General features: G+C 58.6%; 2 protein-coding genes across 2 annotated transcripts in view; one reads left to right on the top strand and one right to left on the bottom strand.

Moving 5' to 3' along the window:
* Nucleotides 1-5,640: 5,640 nt before the first annotated feature.
* HSD11B2 (hydroxysteroid 11-beta dehydrogenase 2) lies at nt 5,641-10,586 on the top strand. The gene is made up of 5 exons (XM_054579054.1): nt 5,641-5,905; nt 9,215-9,427; nt 9,559-9,744; nt 9,836-9,973; nt 10,147-10,586. The coding sequence occupies exons 1-5, from the start codon at nt 5,641-5,643 to the stop codon at nt 10,560-10,562; spliced, it is 1,218 nt and encodes a 405-aa protein (XP_054435029.1). The 3' UTR covers nt 10,563-10,586.
* A 973-nt stretch (nt 10,587-11,559) lies between these two features.
* Nucleotides 11,560-19,371, bottom strand: part of ATP6V0D1 (ATPase H+ transporting V0 subunit d1) — a 40,715-nt gene continuing 32,903 nt past the window's right edge. Inside the window, exons 3-8 of the mRNA XM_054579325.1 lie at nt 17,751-17,929; nt 16,355-16,434; nt 12,736-12,813; nt 12,428-12,604; nt 12,240-12,317; nt 11,560-12,140 (exon numbers count right to left, since the gene is read on the bottom strand). Coding sequence (XP_054435300.1) covers nt 11,979-12,140; nt 12,240-12,317; nt 12,428-12,604; nt 12,736-12,813; nt 16,355-16,434; nt 17,751-17,929 — 754 coding nt within the window. The 3' untranslated portion in view covers nt 11,560-11,978. The remainder of the gene's footprint in view (nt 12,141-12,239; nt 12,318-12,427; nt 12,605-12,735; nt 12,814-16,354; nt 16,435-17,750; nt 17,930-19,371) is intronic.

Below are 19,371 nucleotides of genomic sequence, written 5' to 3'. Positions count from 1 at the left end.
TTCAAGGAATTTGCTGGAGAAAATTTTAGGCCAGGCTGTGAACAAAACCCCCTTCCATCTGGTTTCAGTTTATTTAAAAAAAACAACACGCACAGGCCTCCCCACCAGCAATCAGAAAACAGCCGCAGCTTCCCCAGGCCTGGTGTTAGCCACCAGGAGTGGGGCTGAATTATGTATATACAAATAAATTAAACCAGTCAGCCAACAGCAACTAATTTTTGTATCTTTTGCAGTTGTTCTGCCAAGAAAAGGCCTGAAAAGGGGTGATGGAAGCTGTAAGGAAGCAAGTTTTAGAATTAGTTTTAACAACTTGTCTTAATTCTACCATTGGGAGACATGTTTCTAATCCAGAAGCAAATTTTAAAAGGCTGATGGTCTTTTCCCTGGGTATCGCCCATGCACAACGCCGACCTCCTCGGCTGAAGCCCAGCGGGCAGTGCTGCCTAGTGGTTAGGAGTGTGGTGGCTGGAGGGCTGTGTGACATAGGACATGTCATTGAACCTCTCTGAGTCTGGTTTCTTATGTATAGGATGGAGATAATGACAGTACCTGCTTCGTAAGATGATGTGAGGATAGGAAGTAAATAAAACACGAGCGAGCTGGACACAAGGACTGGCATATGGCACACTCAGTAAATGAAGAGCTCAAAGCCACACAGCAGGTTCCAAGAAGGCCGGTTTCACCTGGAGTCAGCGGAGCTCTCCCTGCAAGTGTTCCCAGCTGGGACTTGCCTTTCCCCTGGAACTGGTCCAGAAAACCCTTTAGGACACATTGTCTTAGTGTTTCCCAATCTTGAGGGCCCTAATCTCCATATACCTGTCTTCAATCCTGAAAGGCAAAATGAAAGCTCCGAGGAGGGTGCCAGACACCGTTTGAAAACGCAGGGATGCTTCTGCATCTCTCTTTCCCCTCTCCCAGGTAACCCGAGAGCCTGATCTCTAGATGCACAGCCTAGATGGGGTACCTCAGAAAGTGGGGAGGCGGTTCAGTTCGTGCCCAGGGCACAAGGAGGTGAGCCAGCTATCTCCCAGGCTCCCGGGCCACGTAACTGAAGTGCCAGGGTCCACAGGCATCCAGCTACCTCTGGGCTCAACCCCTGCATGAACCCAGGCATCTCGGGCTCTGCTTCCGTCGCTTGTCTGCATGCAGCGACAGGACTCCCAGCTTCCACTCTTCCCCTGCCTGCAAATCCATTTCCTGGCCAACCAGAACAGGGGGCTCATTTGCTCAAGGCCATCACCAGCTTTCCTTTCCCTCCTAATGAAGTCTAAGAGGCCCTGCAACCATGGCCCTGCATTAACCCAGTTCTCAAGAGCCCAGCCTTTGGACTCAGGGACATCTGATTTTGAATCTTGGGGCTGGTTGAAGATTCAAACTCAAGTGTACCTGAGTTTGAGACCTTGAACAATTTCCTTAGCCCTCTGGAAGCCTCAGTTTCCTTGAATGTAAAATAGTAACAATTCTACCTACTGCGAAGGGCCAGTGTGAGGCCTCTGCACCACACAAGGGCTGGGGCCAGAGCTAGAGGTCTGGGGGCCGGCTCGTGGGATGAAGAGTGAGGATGAGGTAGGGGGTGGGTGGCTGTCAGAACGAGGGAGGATGATGAGACCGTCTGCGGCATGCTGAGTGTAAGGGGCCCACGGGTGTCCAAGGGAGGCGTCCGGGGCAGCTGGACATGTGGGCCTGGAGTCAAGAGCGAGGCTTTGGCTGGAAAGGAGCATGGGAGTCACCAGCATGTGAGTAGGATGATGAGCTCATGCTGGGGGAGGGGTCTCCACAGCCAGAGGTTCACCCAAAGAAGGCAAAGCTCCAGAAGGGGAGCCAAAGGGCCAGGGGGCTACCCGCAGAGGTGGCTTCACAGGTACCCAAGGAAGGAGGGGGCTGGGGTGTGAGGACTGGCCACAGGGTAGAGGCTTCAAGGAAGCCAGGTTCACTGGAAACGGAGATGTGCATCGAGTATTTGGGGGACTAAACTGTTATTCACTGGTGACCTTTGGTGAGGTCAGGAAGGGAAGCTGGCTCCGAGCTAGACTGCAGGAGGGGAGGGTGACAACAGGGACTGTAGACAGTATTAGAGAACTGTGGCTGAGAATGGGGGAGGGAGTGCAGGAGAGCAATGCTTAAGGAAAGGGACAGAGGGCTAAGGTGAAAGAAGTCCTTTACTGTGGTCACCAGAGGGAGAGGCCAGAAGCCACATGCATGCTACTGGGAAAGGGACCAGCAGTTGGTGTTTATACCTACAGTGCCCAGCACAAGGCCTAGCATGCAGCAGGGACTCAGTAAAAGTGCGCTTCCTTCGAGGCTGGGATTCAGAACCCAGGTGGAGGGACTAGTCATTGGGGCCCCTCTGCCTTTGTGCCAGGAGGAAGGGGTAATGCGGTCCCAGGGGTGAGCAGAGTGCAGGGCAGGGCCTCCCAGGGACTCTGCTGCCTCCTCTGAGCAGGGCTAGAGAGGGAGGAAGAGATGATAAGGGAGTGTTTGACCTCAGGAACCCTATGTCTAGTCAGGGGACAGAGCCTGAGCTCTTGAAGACTGTCACTTGGCACCCCGAACCCGGCACTTTTGCCCGCCCCCGCACCCCGCCATTCTCAGATGCAGCTGTCACCTTGGCTTTATCCCCTGTAGAGCCACGCCCTCCCCCCAAAACCAGCAGATGGCGCCAGTGAGCTGCTGCACTCAGCGGCAGCCGACCTGAGCCGGGGGGCTCTCCGGCCAGACACTCTGTGGCCCTCCAGAGCCTGGTATCTGATCAGCGGGAAGGACTAAGCATGAAGGGAGGCTATGGGCTGAGGGCTTTGGGGTGGAGTGGCTCAGGGGCTCTGCTCCTTCTGGTTGCCCTTCATTCCTTTGTCGCTGCCAGGCCCTGCCTTATCTGCTGGGGCTACTGCCCCCCTTCCCTTCTGTTCCCTAGAGGCCCCTGCCAACCTAGACTCCTGGGTCTGGCAGAGGTTGGTTCTCTGCCCCTGGGCAGGAACAACCTGGCACCAGGCCTCAGACAGGGCTGGGCCAGCCACTCCCAGCCATGACTGCCTGAACTACCTTTCTTCTACTTCCAGAACATCACACACTTGACGAGGGGTAAGTGGTCAGCTTACCCCTTGAGGAGGTCACAGGGGGCTGAAGTGCAGATCCTAGGAAGGAGGCATGGCCTTCTGGCCTAGAGGTGGGGAAGAAGTGTGTCAGGAGAGTGTGTGTGCACGCACGCACGTGCGCGCGCACGTGTGTGTGTAAATGTGCACATCATCTAGTCCTGTAAGACCCAAATGTCACAGACTCATGGTTCTGTCCAAGGTGGCAGTGTCTCAGAAGCTGAAATGGAAACACCTGCTCCCCACCCTAGCCATCCTATGCTTTGCAGCGAAAGACATTTCCCTACACCCCCTCTCAGTAGGTCTTTCTCCCCATTGCAGGCATCCCAATGAGTCAGAATCTTTTATGGTTCCTTCCTAGGACTGTGTAGGATCCTGTTTCTTGCTCTCTGTTCTCACCTTGCTTTCCCACTTCTACCTCCCTACCCTTCAACACCTGTTCTTGGCAAACGCTGATATTACCTATGTAGCCTTGGCCTCGAAAGCTGCCTGGGATCTCCACCTCACCTTCTCCTCCCCAGCCTCTCCCCAGCCCCAAAGGGAAGCCTTTAATGGACTGAGCTGGAGAGACCACAGCCAGACTGTATGTAAGGAGACCAGAGCTGGAGAGGGGCGGGGGTCCCACCAACCCAGAGTGTACAGCTCAGATCTGGGAGCCAGACCAAGGGTGCTGTGCCTACGTCTGGGTCTGAGCCATAGATTCAGGGTAACAGGAGGCACCAGGTTTTGAAAAAGAAATGTTTCCTTGAGTTTCCAAAGGATGACCTGGACCAAGGAAGAGTTACTGGAAACACACACACACACACACACACACACGCATGCACGCATGCGTACACTGAAAGGCCAGAATTATGGCACAGGGAGAAACATTGCATATATGTATAGACAAGCCATGGAGCCCCTGGACATGAATGTATATAAACACAGGCACGCAAGGTCATGTACCAAGGTCAGGCACACACACACACCCTCTCCAAGGAAGTCCTGCCTTCCAAGGCCAGGGCTAGTCGCCATCTGTACATATGGGAGGAATAGATTGGGGCACAGAAGTGTTCTGGGAAGGAAATGGATCCTCCTCCCAAAGCCTGTCCCCTTAGGTAGGTCTGGCTCCCAGTCCCTGAAAATCCCCTGGCCCACCAGGTGGCCATGCCTGGGTGGCAGAGAAGGCTTTGGTGGAAGCATTGCTTTGAAGCCCTGGCAGAACCTGGGCACCTAAAATACAGAATGAGGAACAGAGTTGGGAGGGGTCCATGACCTTCTAGGACATAGTTTGGGTATGGATGAGACACGCTGAGCAAGGTCCAGAAGCCCACAGTAAGCAGGGAGCCCCTTTCCCATAGGCTGCACCTACTGCCCTCAGCATAGGGCCTGGCAGCCAGATACTGGCAACTCCTACTGCCTGGCAGAGCCCTGGCATGAATGCTAAGCACAAGGTGCCAGACACGGGGGTGGGCAGGGTGGGGGGCCGCCAGGCCACACACAAGCACAAACCTTCATACACACAGGGAGGGAAATGCACCCACACTCACATCACTTATTTTATCCCCTGGAGAATCGTGGAAACAGGGCAGGCACCACCCTGCCCTAGAGGCTGCCCTCACTGACTCTCCAGGTATCCCCATTGGCCTGGCTCTTGGAGTCCCTGGGGTAGGAGTCTGCGCTGGGAGTAATGGGAAGCCTAGACAGTTGCTGTGACTCCTATTTTGTCTCCCACGAGCACCCACACACACATAAACTTGTGTGGCAGGAGGAGGTGGAGCTGGTGCATCCCCAGGGCTGGGAAGGGGAAGGCAGGTCAAAGACTGCCAAGAACCCGGCCCAAGAACCCGGTTGGCCGTTCTGCTTCCTCCAGCCTCCGCCCCAAGCCGGTTTTGTGGCCCCAGGAAGCTTAGGTGTGAGTGCGCGTCAGGGCGTGTTTGCGATGGCCCTGCGGCCGCGGACGCCGTGGGAGTGCGGCGCGTGTGCCGGCGGCGGCTCTGCCGGGAAGAGCGGGCTGGTGCCCCGCGGTGTTCCGGCAGGCCTGGGAGCCGCGGCAAGCTGTCAGTGTAGGGCGCTGGCGGGGAGGTTGTGCATGTCCTCAGTTGTCCCAAGCGAGTGTGAGCTGGCTGTGTTCAGCTGGGAGCGGCGGCTCAGAAGCCGAGGAGTGTGTGTGGAGGCGCAGAGGTGAGCGGATGCGGACCACGAGGGCTAGACGGACTGGCCCGCTCCCTGGCGCAGCCCGCCACAAGGCGTCGTCTCCTCTAGCCGCAACTTGGGGACTTTGTTCCGGCTTCTTCGAAAGCAGTTCTGTGTGCGGGGGCGGGGCGGAGGCGGGGGCACCTGCCCCGCACGGGGGGCCAGGACCGAGGGAGGAAAACCACGCCCCCTCCCCGCCTCCGCTCCGCCTTCTCCCCGCCCCCGGGTCTCTTTATAAGATCGGCCCGAGGGCAAACCGAGAAAGCGAGTATCCCACCCATCTTTCGCTGATTTTCTGCTGCACCGCGCACTCCTCGCCCCGGCCCCGAGTTCCTCTCCCCGACCCCCAGCCCAGACACCGCCCCGGCCCGCAGCGATGGAGCAATGGCCTTGGCCGTCGGGCGGCGCCTGGCTGCTCGTGGCGGCCCGTGCGCTGCTGCAGCTACTGCGCGCAGACCTGCGTCTGGGCCGCCCGCTGTTGGCGGCGCTGGCGCTGTTGGCTGCCCTCGACTGGCTGTGCCAGCGCCTGCTGCCCCCGCTGGCTGCACTCGCCTTGCTGGCCGCCGCCGGCTGGATCGCGTTGTCCTGCCTGGCGCGCCCGCCACGCCTGCCCGTGGCCACTCGCACGGTGCTCATCACCGGTGAGTGCGCGGAGCGCGGGGACTCCACGCTCTAGGACGGGACCGGACACCCAGAGGGCTCCCATGGGCACACCAAGGCAAGGCGGGCCCCCCAGTGCAGAAGTAGGAGAGTCTCCTTCTCCTGGGTGCAGGGAGCGAACCAAGTAGGAAAGGAGACACTTTCCCAAGCTTGGGTTAACTATATGCCGCTGCGGGGAGTGTTGGAGGGGAAATGAGGCAGGGAGTGGGCAGGTGCTCAGGGGAAACTGGTGGCTGAGAAAGATGGAGTGTCCTGGAGTTTGGGGTTTATGCTATGCCCCTCCCCAAGAGAACAATCTCTGAGGGATTTAAGAGGGTGGTCACCCTTCCAACTCTGTTTAACATCCCCACGTGGGATGGTCCATCTCTTCCCTGGAGCCAGAGAAAGGTGCTTAGATGGGTAGTTGAGACCCTCACCACCCAATTGGCTGGGATCCTTAGAGTCCAGAAAAGCTTGAGGTCGCCATAAGAAACAGCTGGGCATTCAGCTGCCTCTCAGATCCGCTTAGCCCCCTCGCCCAAACTGCTGAGGGAGAGTCCAGAGTCTGCACCTTTTCCCCATTCCTCCCTGTCCTCTGCCCAGGAAGGAGGCCTTAGAGAGGTGGGCTCAGGTGCCTCTGGCCGCCTGGCTGAGCTTCCTTTGTCTGGAGCAGGGAATAAATCTGTCGCCAGGTTGAGGGAAGGGAAAAGGTCACTGAGGCCCAGCTGGAAGTGGGGAGGGGGAGAAGGGCCAGGGGGCATTGGCTCCATTGTATGGGGGGAGGGCAGCCTAGTCTCTCCCCCAACCCCAGCAGCTTTGGACAGGTGCTCAGGGCCCTGCCTTTGCATTGGGCTTGGGCTGGGGGCAGCCACCCGACTGGTTCCTCAGAGGTCAGGGTCCACTAGGGGGCCCCGCATGATCAGATGGAGCTCAGAGAACTTCCCAGAGGAGGCCATCCCTTGAGCTGGGCCTCAGAGGATGGGTGGAGATAGGTGGAGTATGGAAGGTGTGTTGTATAAGACAAAGGGTGTGGAACAAAGGCTTGAGGCAGGAACGAGCAAGGTTTGAATAAGGGACAATCAGTAATCAGTCTGGCTACTGGGATGTGGTGGGATGTGAGGTTATTTCCTCAGGTGGGGCCTTGAACACTGAGCGAGAAGCCAGACTGTTCTGGGGCGGGGTGAACATGGCACAAGGGCTTTGGGCTTCAAGCAAAGAGAGTGGAGAGAGCAGGGCTTGGGCTAGATGGGAGAGACCGGCGTTCAGGGCACAGCACAAAGCCTTTGGGGACCCCAGATTCATGGGTTTGAGGAAGAAAGATGATGGACCATCCTGGTATGAAGCAGCGACTAGATTGTAATCTATCCCCAGAGTTCCCATCCTGCCTTCTAAATTTTGAGCTGCCTCCATAGGACCGAGGCCACCTGCAAGTACTGGTGTCTTTCCTGGGATCTCAGCTTAGGCTTCGGTATTACTTATTTGTAGCCTTGAGTTGGAGAGGGAGGTGAGAGGAGGGATGCCTTCCGTGACCTGGGCTCCCCCTTCTCTGGGTGCAAAACCCCACAATCGGGGAGGGGAAGGGGACTGCCCAGCCCAGCCCGTCTAAACATCAGGTATAAGCCTCCAGTTTTCCCAATGCCTGAGAACTCTGGAGGTCCCTCACCTCCTGACTGTGAGACAAGGAGGTGACCAGACCCTGTCCCACCTGTCAGAGCTGCCACCCACCCCTCCCTGAGAAGCACGGGCCGAGGCTACTCCCAAAGCTCAGCCCTGGGATCAGGGTTTGGGTGGAGTGGCTGGATGCACATCTGTGCACTGGTGAGCAGCAGGGGTCTCATGGGAGTGAGCCACTGTGTTGTTCACGGCTCACAGCAGGTAGCTTGGAGGTGTGTGCAGGGCTGTGTGTGCAGGTGAGTAAAAGGTGATATAAGGCGTAGTTCGCTGAGCTGGGACAGCAAAATTAAGGCTCGGGACAACTCAGTTTCCTTGTGAAGGGCCTTGCCTGCTCTGAGGTGGGGCGGGGGGGGGGGGGGCTGGTTCTTAGGCAAGTGGATACACACATGCTCACTCCCCTGCCTCAGCTAGACTTGCCCAGGACGCACCCCTCCCCCGCCCCCACAGCCTGGGCTGGCTGGCAGGCCCCCAGCAACACAAAGCCCGGCTCAGAGCCCCCTGCCCAGCTGTGCTGTCTGCCTCACTGCAGGGACCGGGTGCAGAGCCATCCAGGGGTGGGAAAGCAGAGCAGTTTTGCAGCTTCTGCTCCCGGGGAAGGCCAGTGAGGGAGGAGGCTCTGCCCATAGAACCAAAATGGGAACAATCAAGGAAGCAGGGGCTTATCGGACCCCAACTCTGGCTCTGCCTGGTGGTTTCTCTCTACATACCAAAGACAGAAAGTTAAGCCTTCAAGAGTGATAACTGACCTCAGGTCACACTTGGTGGGTGTGGGGAGGGATTAAAATGCAGGTCTGTTCTCCATCCATCATTGTCCCTGTCCTGGGGGCAAGTGGTCTGGAGCTCAGAGAATGCCCTGCTGTTGCCACTGATTGAAATTCCAAGGGTGGGGGCGGGGTGAGGTGGAGATGGGCCTCCTGCTTGCCTAGAGGGCGGAACTACAGTAGGGGCTTCGCGCAGTTGGGAAGGCAGGCTCGTTCAGGTTGGGCAGGGCCTTGAGGATGGGAGCAGAGGCGCGGGCTTCAGCCCACACACTGTGGAGCCCTGGGAAGGTTTTCAGCAGCCGTTATATTGTCATTTTTAGGAAGATCACTGTAGCTGTTTAGGTAGAGAATGCATTCAAGGGATTTAGATGGGACAGGACCGAAGAGGGGGCCGCCTCAGTGTTCTATTAGGAGGAAGAAGCCTGGGCAAGAAGAGCGAGAAAGGAAGGGAGGCTGTGCAGTAACCCTGAGCATTTGAGCTGAAGCTTGATGTCAAGCGGGCGGAAGGACATTAGAGCTGGGACTGGGTCCCAGGCTGACCTGGGATAGAGTCCTCACCTTTCTCTTTGCTGGCCGAGTGACCTGGGGAAGCACCTTAGCATTACCAGATTTCGGTCACCTCGTCTGTAAAGTGGGGCTCACGAGCCAGGTTTAACGGGGTTGCAATCAGGAGTCAGAGATGACAGCTGTGAAAGAGCGAGGCGCAGGTGCTCAGCCAGGGAACGCAGCCGGAGGAGGAGGGCGGGCTGCTGGCTGCCGGGAGGTTGGGTCACCAGGGGCCTGGGGCCTGTCTGGACCCTGGTGGTCCTGGGGTTGTCTCGGGCTGGGCTGGGCCACGCCACAGTGGGAGTTCACCTGCTACTCTGCCCTGGCCAGGCTGTGACTCTGGTTTTGGCAAGGAGGCGGCCAAGAAGCTAGATGCCATGGGCTTCACAGTGCTGGCCACTGTGTTGGACTTGGATAGCCCTGGGGCCCTAGAGCTGCGTGCCTGCTGTTCCCCTCACCTAAAGCTGCTGCAGATGGACCTGAGCAAACCAGCTGATATTAGTCAGGCACTGGAGTTCACCAGGGCTCACACCGCCAGCACAGGTCAGTGGAGCGCACAGGTCGGTGGGCGTGGCTCCTTGGGGAGAGGGGTGGCTGGGTGGGTGTGAAGGGGCAGTGACTGCGGGTTTGCTGCGAGGCGACCCAGAGCTTTCCTCCCTTCTGCACCTCCTCAGGCTTGTGGGGCCTGGTCAACAATGCGGGCTTCAATGATGTCGTGGCCGATGCAGAGCTGTCTCCAGTGGCTACATTCCGCAACTGCATGGAGGTGAACTTCTTCGGCACGCTGCAGCTGACCAAGGGCCTCTTGCCACTTTTGCGCCGTTCTGGGGGTCGGATTGTGACCCTGGGCAGCCCGGCAGGTAAGTGCACGCCCACGCTGCAGCCACTGGTGGGGAGGGACGCTGGAGCCCCAGGCCCAGGCTGAGCTGCCCCACCCCAATCTGTCCCCAGGAGACATGCCATACCCATGCTTGGGGGCCTATGGGACTTCCAAGGCAGCCATGGTGCTGCTCATGGACATATTCAGCTGTGAACTTCTGCCATGGGGGGTCAAGGTCAGCGTCATCCAGCCTGGCTGCTTCAAGACAGGTGAAGATCAGAGTTGGGTGGCACGGGAGGCCTGCTGCTGGAAAAGAGGGGTGGCTATGGTCTTCTGGGGGTGGGGACAGGGCATGCCTTTGGCAGGAGGGTGGTCACTGGTGAGGGAGGCCTGCGTCTTTGGCTTCCCTGACTCCAAACTGATCTTACCACTTTCCCCCCAGAGTCAGTTAAAAATGTGAACAACTGGGAGCGGCGCAAACAGCTGCTGCTCGCCAACCTGCCGCAAGAGCTGCTGCAGGCCTATGGCGAAGATTACATCGAGCACCTGCACGGGCAGTTCCTGCATTCGCTGAGCCTGGCAATGCCCGACCTCAGCCCCGTTGTGGATGCCATCGTCGATGCACTGCTGGCCGCTCACCCACAGCGCCGCTATTACCCGGGCCGTGGCGTGGGGCTCATGTACTTCATCCACTACTACATGCCCGAAGGCGTACGGCGCCGCTTCCTGCAAGCCTTCTTCATCAGTCCCTGTCTGCCAAGAGCCCTACGGCCTGGCAAGCCGGGTTCTACCCCCACCCACGATGAAGCCCAAGAGCCAGACCCAAACCCAGGCCCTTCCCCGCCGGTGGCCCAATGAGCTGTGTGCACATACGGCCTAGCTGTTCCAACAGAGGAGGGCCCATGAGCCTTTGGCCCTCCCCTGGGCACTGAGACCCCAAAATCTGCCCCAGAGCCTGGCCTAAAGGACCCTCAACCCCAACCACTGCCGATGCCCCAGGTCAGGCCTGGTGAAGCTGAGTCTTCCCAGCAAACCTCTGGGCCTTTCTTCTGCTTCACAAGCCCAAACAGACTCTCCAGGGCACAAGGCTCCACCCTGTAGTTTAGAGAACTCAGCTGGATGGGGAGTTTAGTGTGAGACACAGCTGCAGCCTTTGATAGGATCCCACAGTCAGTGCCTCTGCAAACTCAGAAGTGACAGGGTAGGTTGGGGACCCCCTCAGGATTATTTCTCAGCACCAGTGCCTCAGTGCTGTGATTCAAAGGGTGAATCCCAACTATTTCTTGACTGGCTCAAGAATTAGGGCCCCAACCACCCACCTCAAGCCACAGGGAGGCTGCACACCCTACTTGGCCTGACTGCCGTTTTAAAAATAAAGACATTTTAATTTCTCCTAGAATGGGGTAGACACTGAGTTTGGAGGGGATAAGAAGGCTGTGGTCATGCGACATACTGGGAACTGCGCCCGGGGGACCCCTGGGGCCTAGCGTGGGGGCCGGAGCTCTGAACACAGACTCTGGTTCACAGATACCCACTTAATGGACCTCGGGCAGATCGTTTATCCATACGTTTGGGCTCCTCATTGTGAAACAGAGGTGCTACCCCTGGCCTGGGGAATGGCAGTGCTCAGCGGAGCAAATGGGGAGGCCCAGGGCTCTCCGGGGCCACGACCCAGCCTCCAACAGAGGAAGGGGCTGTCCTCCGGGACCCCCTGTCCGCCTGGGGCCGCCCACTGTGGCTGACTGAAAGAGGCACAAGGCTTAGACAAGGCAGTGGCGGACTCCGTAAGGGTGCGCCCCAGGAGAGCTGGGGGGCCAGGGAAAGGAACTAGGGTTCACAGGAGACAGCAGACAGCTGGGCTTAGAGAGGGCAGTTTATTGTTCAGAGGAGCAGTGCCGAGGGAAGAATATGCACAGCTACTTCCCCGTGCCCCGAGGTCACACACACACACTGCCTCCCCGTGGCTCAGGGGATGGCCCACAGGCGGGAGAGTTCTTCTCAGGTTAGGAAGGGGCACAAAAGTGACCACATGCTTCTTAGACATATCAGTGGCTGTAACAGGGCTGAGGGGCCTCCTTGATCTGGAGTGGGGCTTGGTCTATCCTTGGGGGGAGCAGGTACCCAGCCCCTTTCAGGCCCAAGAGCAGTCTCAGAAGAGCTGGGAAGCAGGGCAGCGGCCAGGTCAATGTGCTGCCCCCAGGGCAGACACGTGAGCTGTGGCCTTGGTCCCAGCACACACAGACACACACTTGTGGGGAGCCTTAGGACAGAGCACTAGAAGATGGGGATGTAGTTGTCGATCTTGGCACGGTGGCGCTGGGCAATGCACTCAGCAATCCACACAATGTTGCGACACTCCTGTTCCTTGAGCTTCACAAAGGCGTAGAAGACACCAAAGTGGAACTGGTTCAGGAAGGCCAACTTGTTCAGTTTCACCTGAGGACAAAGGCAGACTTGGTGTGCAGATGGCCACAAGCACAGAAGTCAGGCCTAAGCCACCAACCCCTCCCTGTGACGGGCAGACCTGGCACCCACCTCATGCTCAAAGAATCGGTCCTCCAGGGTCTTGTCTCCAGGGTTACTGCCGGCGCCCTCGAAAAGCAGCTTGTACTCCTGGCCCAGGGGAATGGTGGGAAGCATAAGCATGAGGGGGCTGTTGGGTGTGGAGTGGAAATTCAAGTACCGATATGCCCGCCCCTTGGCCCTGTAGCAAGAGCGCTCACCGGGTAGTAGTCAGCCACGTTCTTAACCTGCTCGTAGTCATCAGCCCGAGCTAGCTGGGCCAGGCCCTCCGGGTACAGCCGCCCGCAGTGTGGGAAGAGCTTGGCCCGGTCCTCCTTGGACAGCTCTGTGCCGAAGGAATTGATCGTGATAATGAAGGCGCGGCGGTCTGCTTCAAACTGTAGGGCCATAGCACCAGCGAGGAGAGAGAGGAGGGAGGAAGGCAGTAGCCAGTCAGTTGGCAGGGCTTCCTCTAGGCCTATTTTCCCCGGGGGTCCAGCAGGTCGGGGGGAGAGGGGCAGGCACTCACCTCCAGGATGGGGCACATGGCATCGGCCGTGGTCCCGCCCAGTAGAGTGCAGAACTTGTAGAAGGACTCCAGGTAGGCCTGTGCGGAGCATGGGGCTTGCTCAGGTCAAGCAGGGAGGCTCTCAGAGGCTTGCCAGGCCTCCTACTCATAGTCCCCCCCTCCAATCCGGTCCCTTTCGTGGTGAGTCCAAACATCACACGCACGTATTGGCCAGGGCAGCCCCCATGTAAGAGCCCATGAAACAGCCACAAACTCCAACTGTTAACCAGTCAAGCAGTGACAGCCTTGTCCCCCAACCCAGGAATGACAGCAATTTCTGGCCGACAGTCGGCTTCATGCTGCAGCTCCCCCCTCACCCTCGTTGCACAGAAGGCCAGGCTCAGACAGACACTGTCTTTCCCCCCTGTTCTGCCTGCCTTTCCCTCAGATCTTCCCTCTTCAGCCTCAGAAAACCATACGCCAACGGGCTGGCGAGAGAAGGTTACTCCTGAGCGTTCAGAGGGATGGCCTGGGCGCGGGGCCCCGGTCTGGCTTGGCGCCCCACCTTACAGAACTTTCTCCTCCTCCCCTCTCCCCAGGCATCACACAGTAGAAACCAAATTGTCAGCCCGGTTCCCACTGAGGGATGGCTATTGCCTGCGTGGACGTCAGCCCTGCAGAGCAATGGCCAGCCATGCTGGCTGCCGGCGGGCACATGCGCTTCCTGCCCAGGCAAATTGGATCTGCTGGGCATGAGAAAAAGATAGGTCAGTCCAGGCCCCAGGTCCCTCCCAGCACTCACTCTTACAGGCAGCCAGGCACAGGCTTCCTTCCCCATGCCTCCCTATGTCAAGGAAGAGGGGACGGTCTGCAGCCTCCCTGGAGCGCTCCCTTCACTCAGATCCTCCTGGGCCCCATCTGGTGGCATGGTCACAGAGACTCAGGCTTCACAGGCTAGAGGCTATTTTGGGGGTGAGGGCTGGGAAAACTTTCCATGCCGAGGTCTCCCCTCCAGGTACAGAGACCTTTGCGCCCACTGCCAGCTGGCTTGGGCCACCAGCTCTGCTACCCCAAGGCAGGAGGTGAGATGAGACCTAGGAGTCAGCAGCCCAGGCTCATCCTGGCCAGCAGCACTGGGCAAGCCAGGCTCAGAGAAAGGCCTGAGGTGATGACTGGGGCCACAGGAAACAAAAGGCTAGGACAGGTTAGGGAGTAAGAAGCTGGAAGGGGAGAGTGGGCCATAGAGCACAGCGGATCCCCGGGAATCACAGAGGGGCAGACACAGCGGCCAGTCCTTCCATGGCTTGGGGGTACTGTTCAGTCCTTCTAGCACTATCTCCTGCTACCTCCTTCCCCGTACTCAGCTATCTAGCTGTGCCCCAATCCGCAGGCCTGCTCCAGCCAGTGGGGTTCCTATCTATGGGGGAAGCCACTGGCTTTTGTGCAGTTCCTATCTATGGGGGAAGCCACTGGCTTTTGCAGAGAGGCTGACCCCAGGGTGAAGGAGGCTGGTGGGACAGACCCAAACTCTTCTGGGGGCTAGGGCAGCTGAAAAAAACTGGCAAGACCCCAAAGGCCTGGGTACCAAGGTCACATCCCCACCCCCACCCTGTGACCTGGAGGAGTCTGCCAGCTCATGGCTGTTGTGCCAGCTGCCTACAGTTCCCACCCGGTAGACGGCTGAGGGTCTGCCTAATCTCCCATCTGTGGCCACTGGGCTGGGACACTGCCTGCTGGGTGGGCGGTCCTGGCACGGCGCCTGCAGTATTGGATCAGAGTTTACAAGCTGGTGCCCAAGCAGCCCTAGCCAGTGGCTCCAGGCAGAACCAGTCAGGCCCGGTGAGGGTGTGGGTAAGGCCGGGGGGACAGCCGCACCCCTCACCCTGTCTCAGGGCAGGGATCCCGGCAGCGGGCCAGCTGGGCGGGCAGGAGCGCGCACACACACTCACTCTCTCCTGCCTCCCCACTAGCAGGGTAGATGAGAGCACATGCTCTGCAAACAGGCTGAGCCAGGTGTGATCCCCAGCGCTGCCAGTGTCTAGCAAGTGGCTTCAGGCAAACCACCTACTTCTGAGGCCTCGGTTTCCTCATCTTACAAATGAGGAGACTAATGCTAACCTAGCTTCTTGGGCAGTCCTGAGGATTAAAATTGAGCCTTCTCTCCCTCTGGTCTCATCCCGTCTAACCTGTACTCCGCACTGTAGTCAGAGGGGCTTTCTGATACTTTGACCTGCTGGAGACCTTTCCTGTCTAGCCCTGCACCCAGGATAAAGTTCAAACTCCTGGCCTCAGTGACCTGATCTTCTGCCTGCTTCTTTTTCCATCTGGATCCGGCATTTCCCCGGCAAACCTCACTTGCTGCGGGGCCCGTGCTCCGCGCTTGCTTCTGCACGTGCTGTTCCCCTGCCTACACCCCTGCAGACTCCAGGCAGACCCTTCACTACCACCAGACAGCACCCCCCAACCCCGCACTCTGGCCATGAGCCTTGCAGTGAGGCTGGAGGCTCTGGGCTCAGTAGGAAGCCAAGAGTTGGCCACCTAACTCCAATCAGAGTAGGAGAGGACCCTGGCTGTAAAGATGCCATAGATGCCCTGGCTGGGTGGCTCAGCTGGTTGAAGTGCCATCCCATATGCCAAAAAGCTGTGGGTTTAATCCCCAGTCAGGGCACATGCCCAAGTTGTGGTTTGATCCCCAGTTGCGGAGCATATGGGAGGCAACTAACTGATCGCTGTTTCTCCCTCACAGTAATGTTTCTCTCTCTTTCTCTCTCCCTTCCTCTCTTTAAAAAAGATCAATGAACGTGTCCTCGGGTGAGGATTAAAAAAACAAAATGATAAAGATCTGACAGACAGATGTTCTCAGGGCTAAATCAGCAGGCCCTTGGCCAGCGCTGACCCAGGCCTGCCCTCCGCTGACCCGTGTCCCTGGCTGCGGCCCATCAGCATCCTGGCACCGCAGCTTAGTGCCTCACCACGATCATAGTCCAGTGTGTCCCAAATGTCCCTCACTGGTCCCTGGCCATCCCTGCCCCTCACCTCTTTAGACCAGGGCAGTGCTGACTGAGGAATCCCAAGTCCACTCTACCTCCAGGGTCAGCAGCCTGTACCACAGTCTGGTGGGAAGCAGAAGGTAGGTGGGGATGAGGGCGATGGGACATGGTCCTGGCTCTAGGCCTGGGAATCTGACAGAGGCGCTGTGCCCTGGCTACTCCTGGCAGGGTCCCTCCCCCCACAGTAACTGAGAACACTGTTGCCTCTGCTCATGTGCATGGCCGCGCTGGCAACAGTTGGCGTGAGGTAAGCCCGAGAGCCATGGCCTAGAGGGTGGCCGTGACCCTCCGGGATGCAGGTAGAGCAGTCATCCAGAAGCCAGCTGTGACAAGTCAAGCCGTGGAGCACCTGCCACTCCTGCCGATCTTATCTAGGCCTGCCGTGGGCACCTCGGGTACAGAGCCTGTCCCATGCAGCCTTGCGCCCATCGCGGGAGCCAGAAAGTAAGTGGATGAGCCCCCAGGGTTAGAGGCTGGTGCAGCTGCGCCCCGCCTCAGCACCCTACATAAATCACAGGCCCACCACACCCACAGTCCGCCCGCCCACAGGCCGACCCCCCACTGCTCACGGGGTGGGGATGGGGCACTACCTTGTAGAGCGTGTTGCGGATGATCTCGATATTCATCTCATCGAGGTCCTGCTCTGAGATGCAATCCTGGAAAAAAGCCGCTGGGGAGAAAAGACTCGGTGTGAGGGGTGGGACGGACTAGGTACGAATCCTGCTGGTGTTCAACTGCTCCCGCAGGGCGCAGAGGGCCCCCGCCGCAGGGTCCATCTGGCCGGGCATCGGGGGACTCCCACCTTGGCTATTGCCTTGGAAGTGGCAGAAGCAATACTCTGGACTATGTACACTGACCTGGGCTTCTCTTGCCTTCTTGCTCCTAAAACTGATTTATAAAGGAGGCAGCCAGCCATAACATGATCTAATCGCCGCTGGGGCAGACCCAAGCTCTGCTGTGCCAAAGATAGGCTTGCATAAAAGGCCATGACATCCTCTCTTCTTGAGGGGCAACTGTGGGTATGGAGTGACGCCTACTTCTCTTCATCTGCCAGGAGGACCTAGGACCCACATTTGAAAAAGCAGCCTCCTCCTTAGGACAAAGAATGAGTTTAACATCTAAGTGGCCATAGGCCAGACCCAAGGGGCCGGCCACTGTCAGGCTGGAAGTAGAGGTCAGAGCAGGATAAAGCTGCCCCACTCCAAGGGGAATCTTGGACTCACTGGTCTCTTTCTTTTTCAAAAATGGAGAAACTGAAGAAGCCACAAATAGCTCAGAACTACTGGGAGATTCTATGATACATGAGGCCAGCAGGTGAGGCTCAGTCCTCTTTGTGTAGGACTCAGTGCAGCTTGGAGCCCAATGATTCAACCCTGGTGGCTTCCTGGAGGTGGTGCCCAGGGGACTAGGACTCTGGATTAGCTGGTGACAGCCTTAATGTCTTCTACCCAGCCAACACGGCAGGCAGGAGCCAGCACTGCCTAGGCGGGGCCCTAGAGGAAGCTTCCAGTTCCCCTTCCTTGGTCTGTAACATGAACCCTGCATCCAGGCCCCTGGGATCTGCTTGGTAGAGGTGAGTAAAGCTATCTGCTTCCCTCCTCTGCTCATGGGCAGCCTGCTGCTCCCACCCTGCTTGGGGCCACTGCCTGACACATCAGCACTCCCAAGACTCTGACGGACCCAAGCCTCTTACACTCTCCTTGAGCTCAGCCCCCCTCTGCATGCTGAGAAATCATCCAGTTCCGCTGAGTTAAATGGCCCCAGTTGGGCGTTAGGGGTAGCCTTGCTGGCCCAGCAAGAACAACAGCAAAGGAGACGGCAGGGTGAGGAGGAAGGAATGGGAGGGAAAGCTGAGGGGGACAAAAAGGTCAGGAGCAGGGGGCAGGCCTCAAATTCTGAGTGAGGGTCGCCCCCAGGGGTCCGCAAGCCCCACACTGTAGCAGACACTAACGCCCACCTCCTCCCTCCGGCACCACAGTGGCTCACCCAGGGGCGTGTCCACCAGAATGGCATTGTAGAGCTCGGCAGGTGTCTGTGCAATGTTCACGGCCTCCATCTGCTCAAAGCTGCCTAGTGGGTGGCACTTGGGCACGAGCTCAGCGATAGAGCGCTGGTGCAGCGTGCCCGTGATGAGTAGGATCACGTTGTCAATCATGTAGCTGTAACTACGGGAGGCACACAACAGCAGGCAGCCTGTCAGGGTGGGGCTGGAAGTCCCCACACCGTGCCCCTGCCCCCGCCCCGCACAGGCCACTAGCCCCTTGACAATGAATGCTGCCTCGAGGGTGCTGCAGAGAAGCACTCCCGGCTCAGCCCCTGCCCAAGCGTGCTCCCTTCTGCAGTACCAGCAGCACAAGACAGGCGCGCCCCTCCTGTGGCGGAGGGCGGATGGACTTCGGGCCCATCAGTGCTGAACAACGGTGTGAACAGTGTTCTGGCAGGACAAGGGGACCACGGGCACATGGAGGTGAGGTGCGCTGGCCAGCCTGAGGGATGAAAGAACTGGGAGATGAAATTGTGTTCTGGGAAGAGGGAACAGTGTGTGCAAAAACCTGCAAGCATTCACTGAGTGACAAGACGCATTCGAGGAACTGAGCACAGCCAGGGTTGGCAAGAGGAAAGCAACCAGGGCAGTTCTGCCAGCAGGCTGGGGCCTGGAGGCTGGTCCTGCAGGCGAGGCTGAGGGTCCTGCCTCCACTTGGGGCACAGAGATCCACGAGCAGGATGTAAGCAGAGAATAGGCAGTCCAGTTAGGGTCGCTTTGGCTGCTGGGTAGGAATGGGGCAGAAGGGGAAGATGGCAAGGGGAGAAAAGTCTGAGGGGTGAGGTGGGAAAGAGCTTCTCTAGGGAAGGCAGAGGGGAGCCAGGGGGAGGGCACCTCTGGAGTAAGGTCCCAGGTCAGGCGGCAACACTGCAGGCAGCCAGCTGCCCTGCACAGCCCCCTCCGAAGACCGAGCACTGCCTCCCCCCATTGGGGCCCGAGGCCAGGGCCAGGCATCTGCCCAGGATGGCCTGGAGGAGACCCAGAGAGACCTGGAGAGGAGGACGGGCTCAGGTCGGGCCCAGGCAGGGGCCCCCCCGGGCTCTCTGCTCTGGGTAGTCCATGGGCAGCAGAGGGGGCTGTGGAGTTGGGGACGGGTGGGGCTGCCCGGCTCAGACTTGGCAAGGGACAAGCTCTGCCTCTGACCACTAAGACGATGACACAAACGGGCTGGGGCAAATTCTGTGCAGTCACCTATGTGGGGATCGGGTGAAGAGGGGGAGAGGACCTCAGGCCACAGTCAAGCTGCCGTAGCCACAAGGCTCCTCCAGCCCAGCGGCGCCAGTGATGAACTCAGGGCACAGGGGAGCTGAACGGGGCCTGGAGGACATCCCCCGGGCCCAAGTGGAGCCCGAGCCGAAGGGTGCAAGCTGGGGTGGAGTCTGCTGCCCTGACCCAGGCACTGCGCGTGGGCCGCACCTGAGCCTTAGTGTGGGCCACAGCCAGGCCCCTGCCCTGTGACAATTACCTTGAGCACCAGTGCTGACGCTGTCCGAGGAAGACAAGCCTGGCAGGCAGTGGCACCAAAACCAAGGGAACAAAGGAAAGGAGGCTGACGGTCCAGGC

Source organism: Pteronotus mesoamericanus, unplaced genomic scaffold (genome assembly GCF_021234165.1).
Source record: "Pteronotus mesoamericanus isolate MK-2021 breed Mesoamerican mustached bat unplaced genomic scaffold, CSHL_Meso_final contig_52, whole genome shotgun sequence".
Lineage (NCBI taxonomy): Eukaryota > Metazoa > Chordata > Mammalia > Chiroptera > Mormoopidae > Pteronotus > Pteronotus mesoamericanus.
The sequence above is the reverse complement of the archived record's forward strand: the minus strand, read 5'-3'. Positions and strand labels throughout refer to the sequence as shown.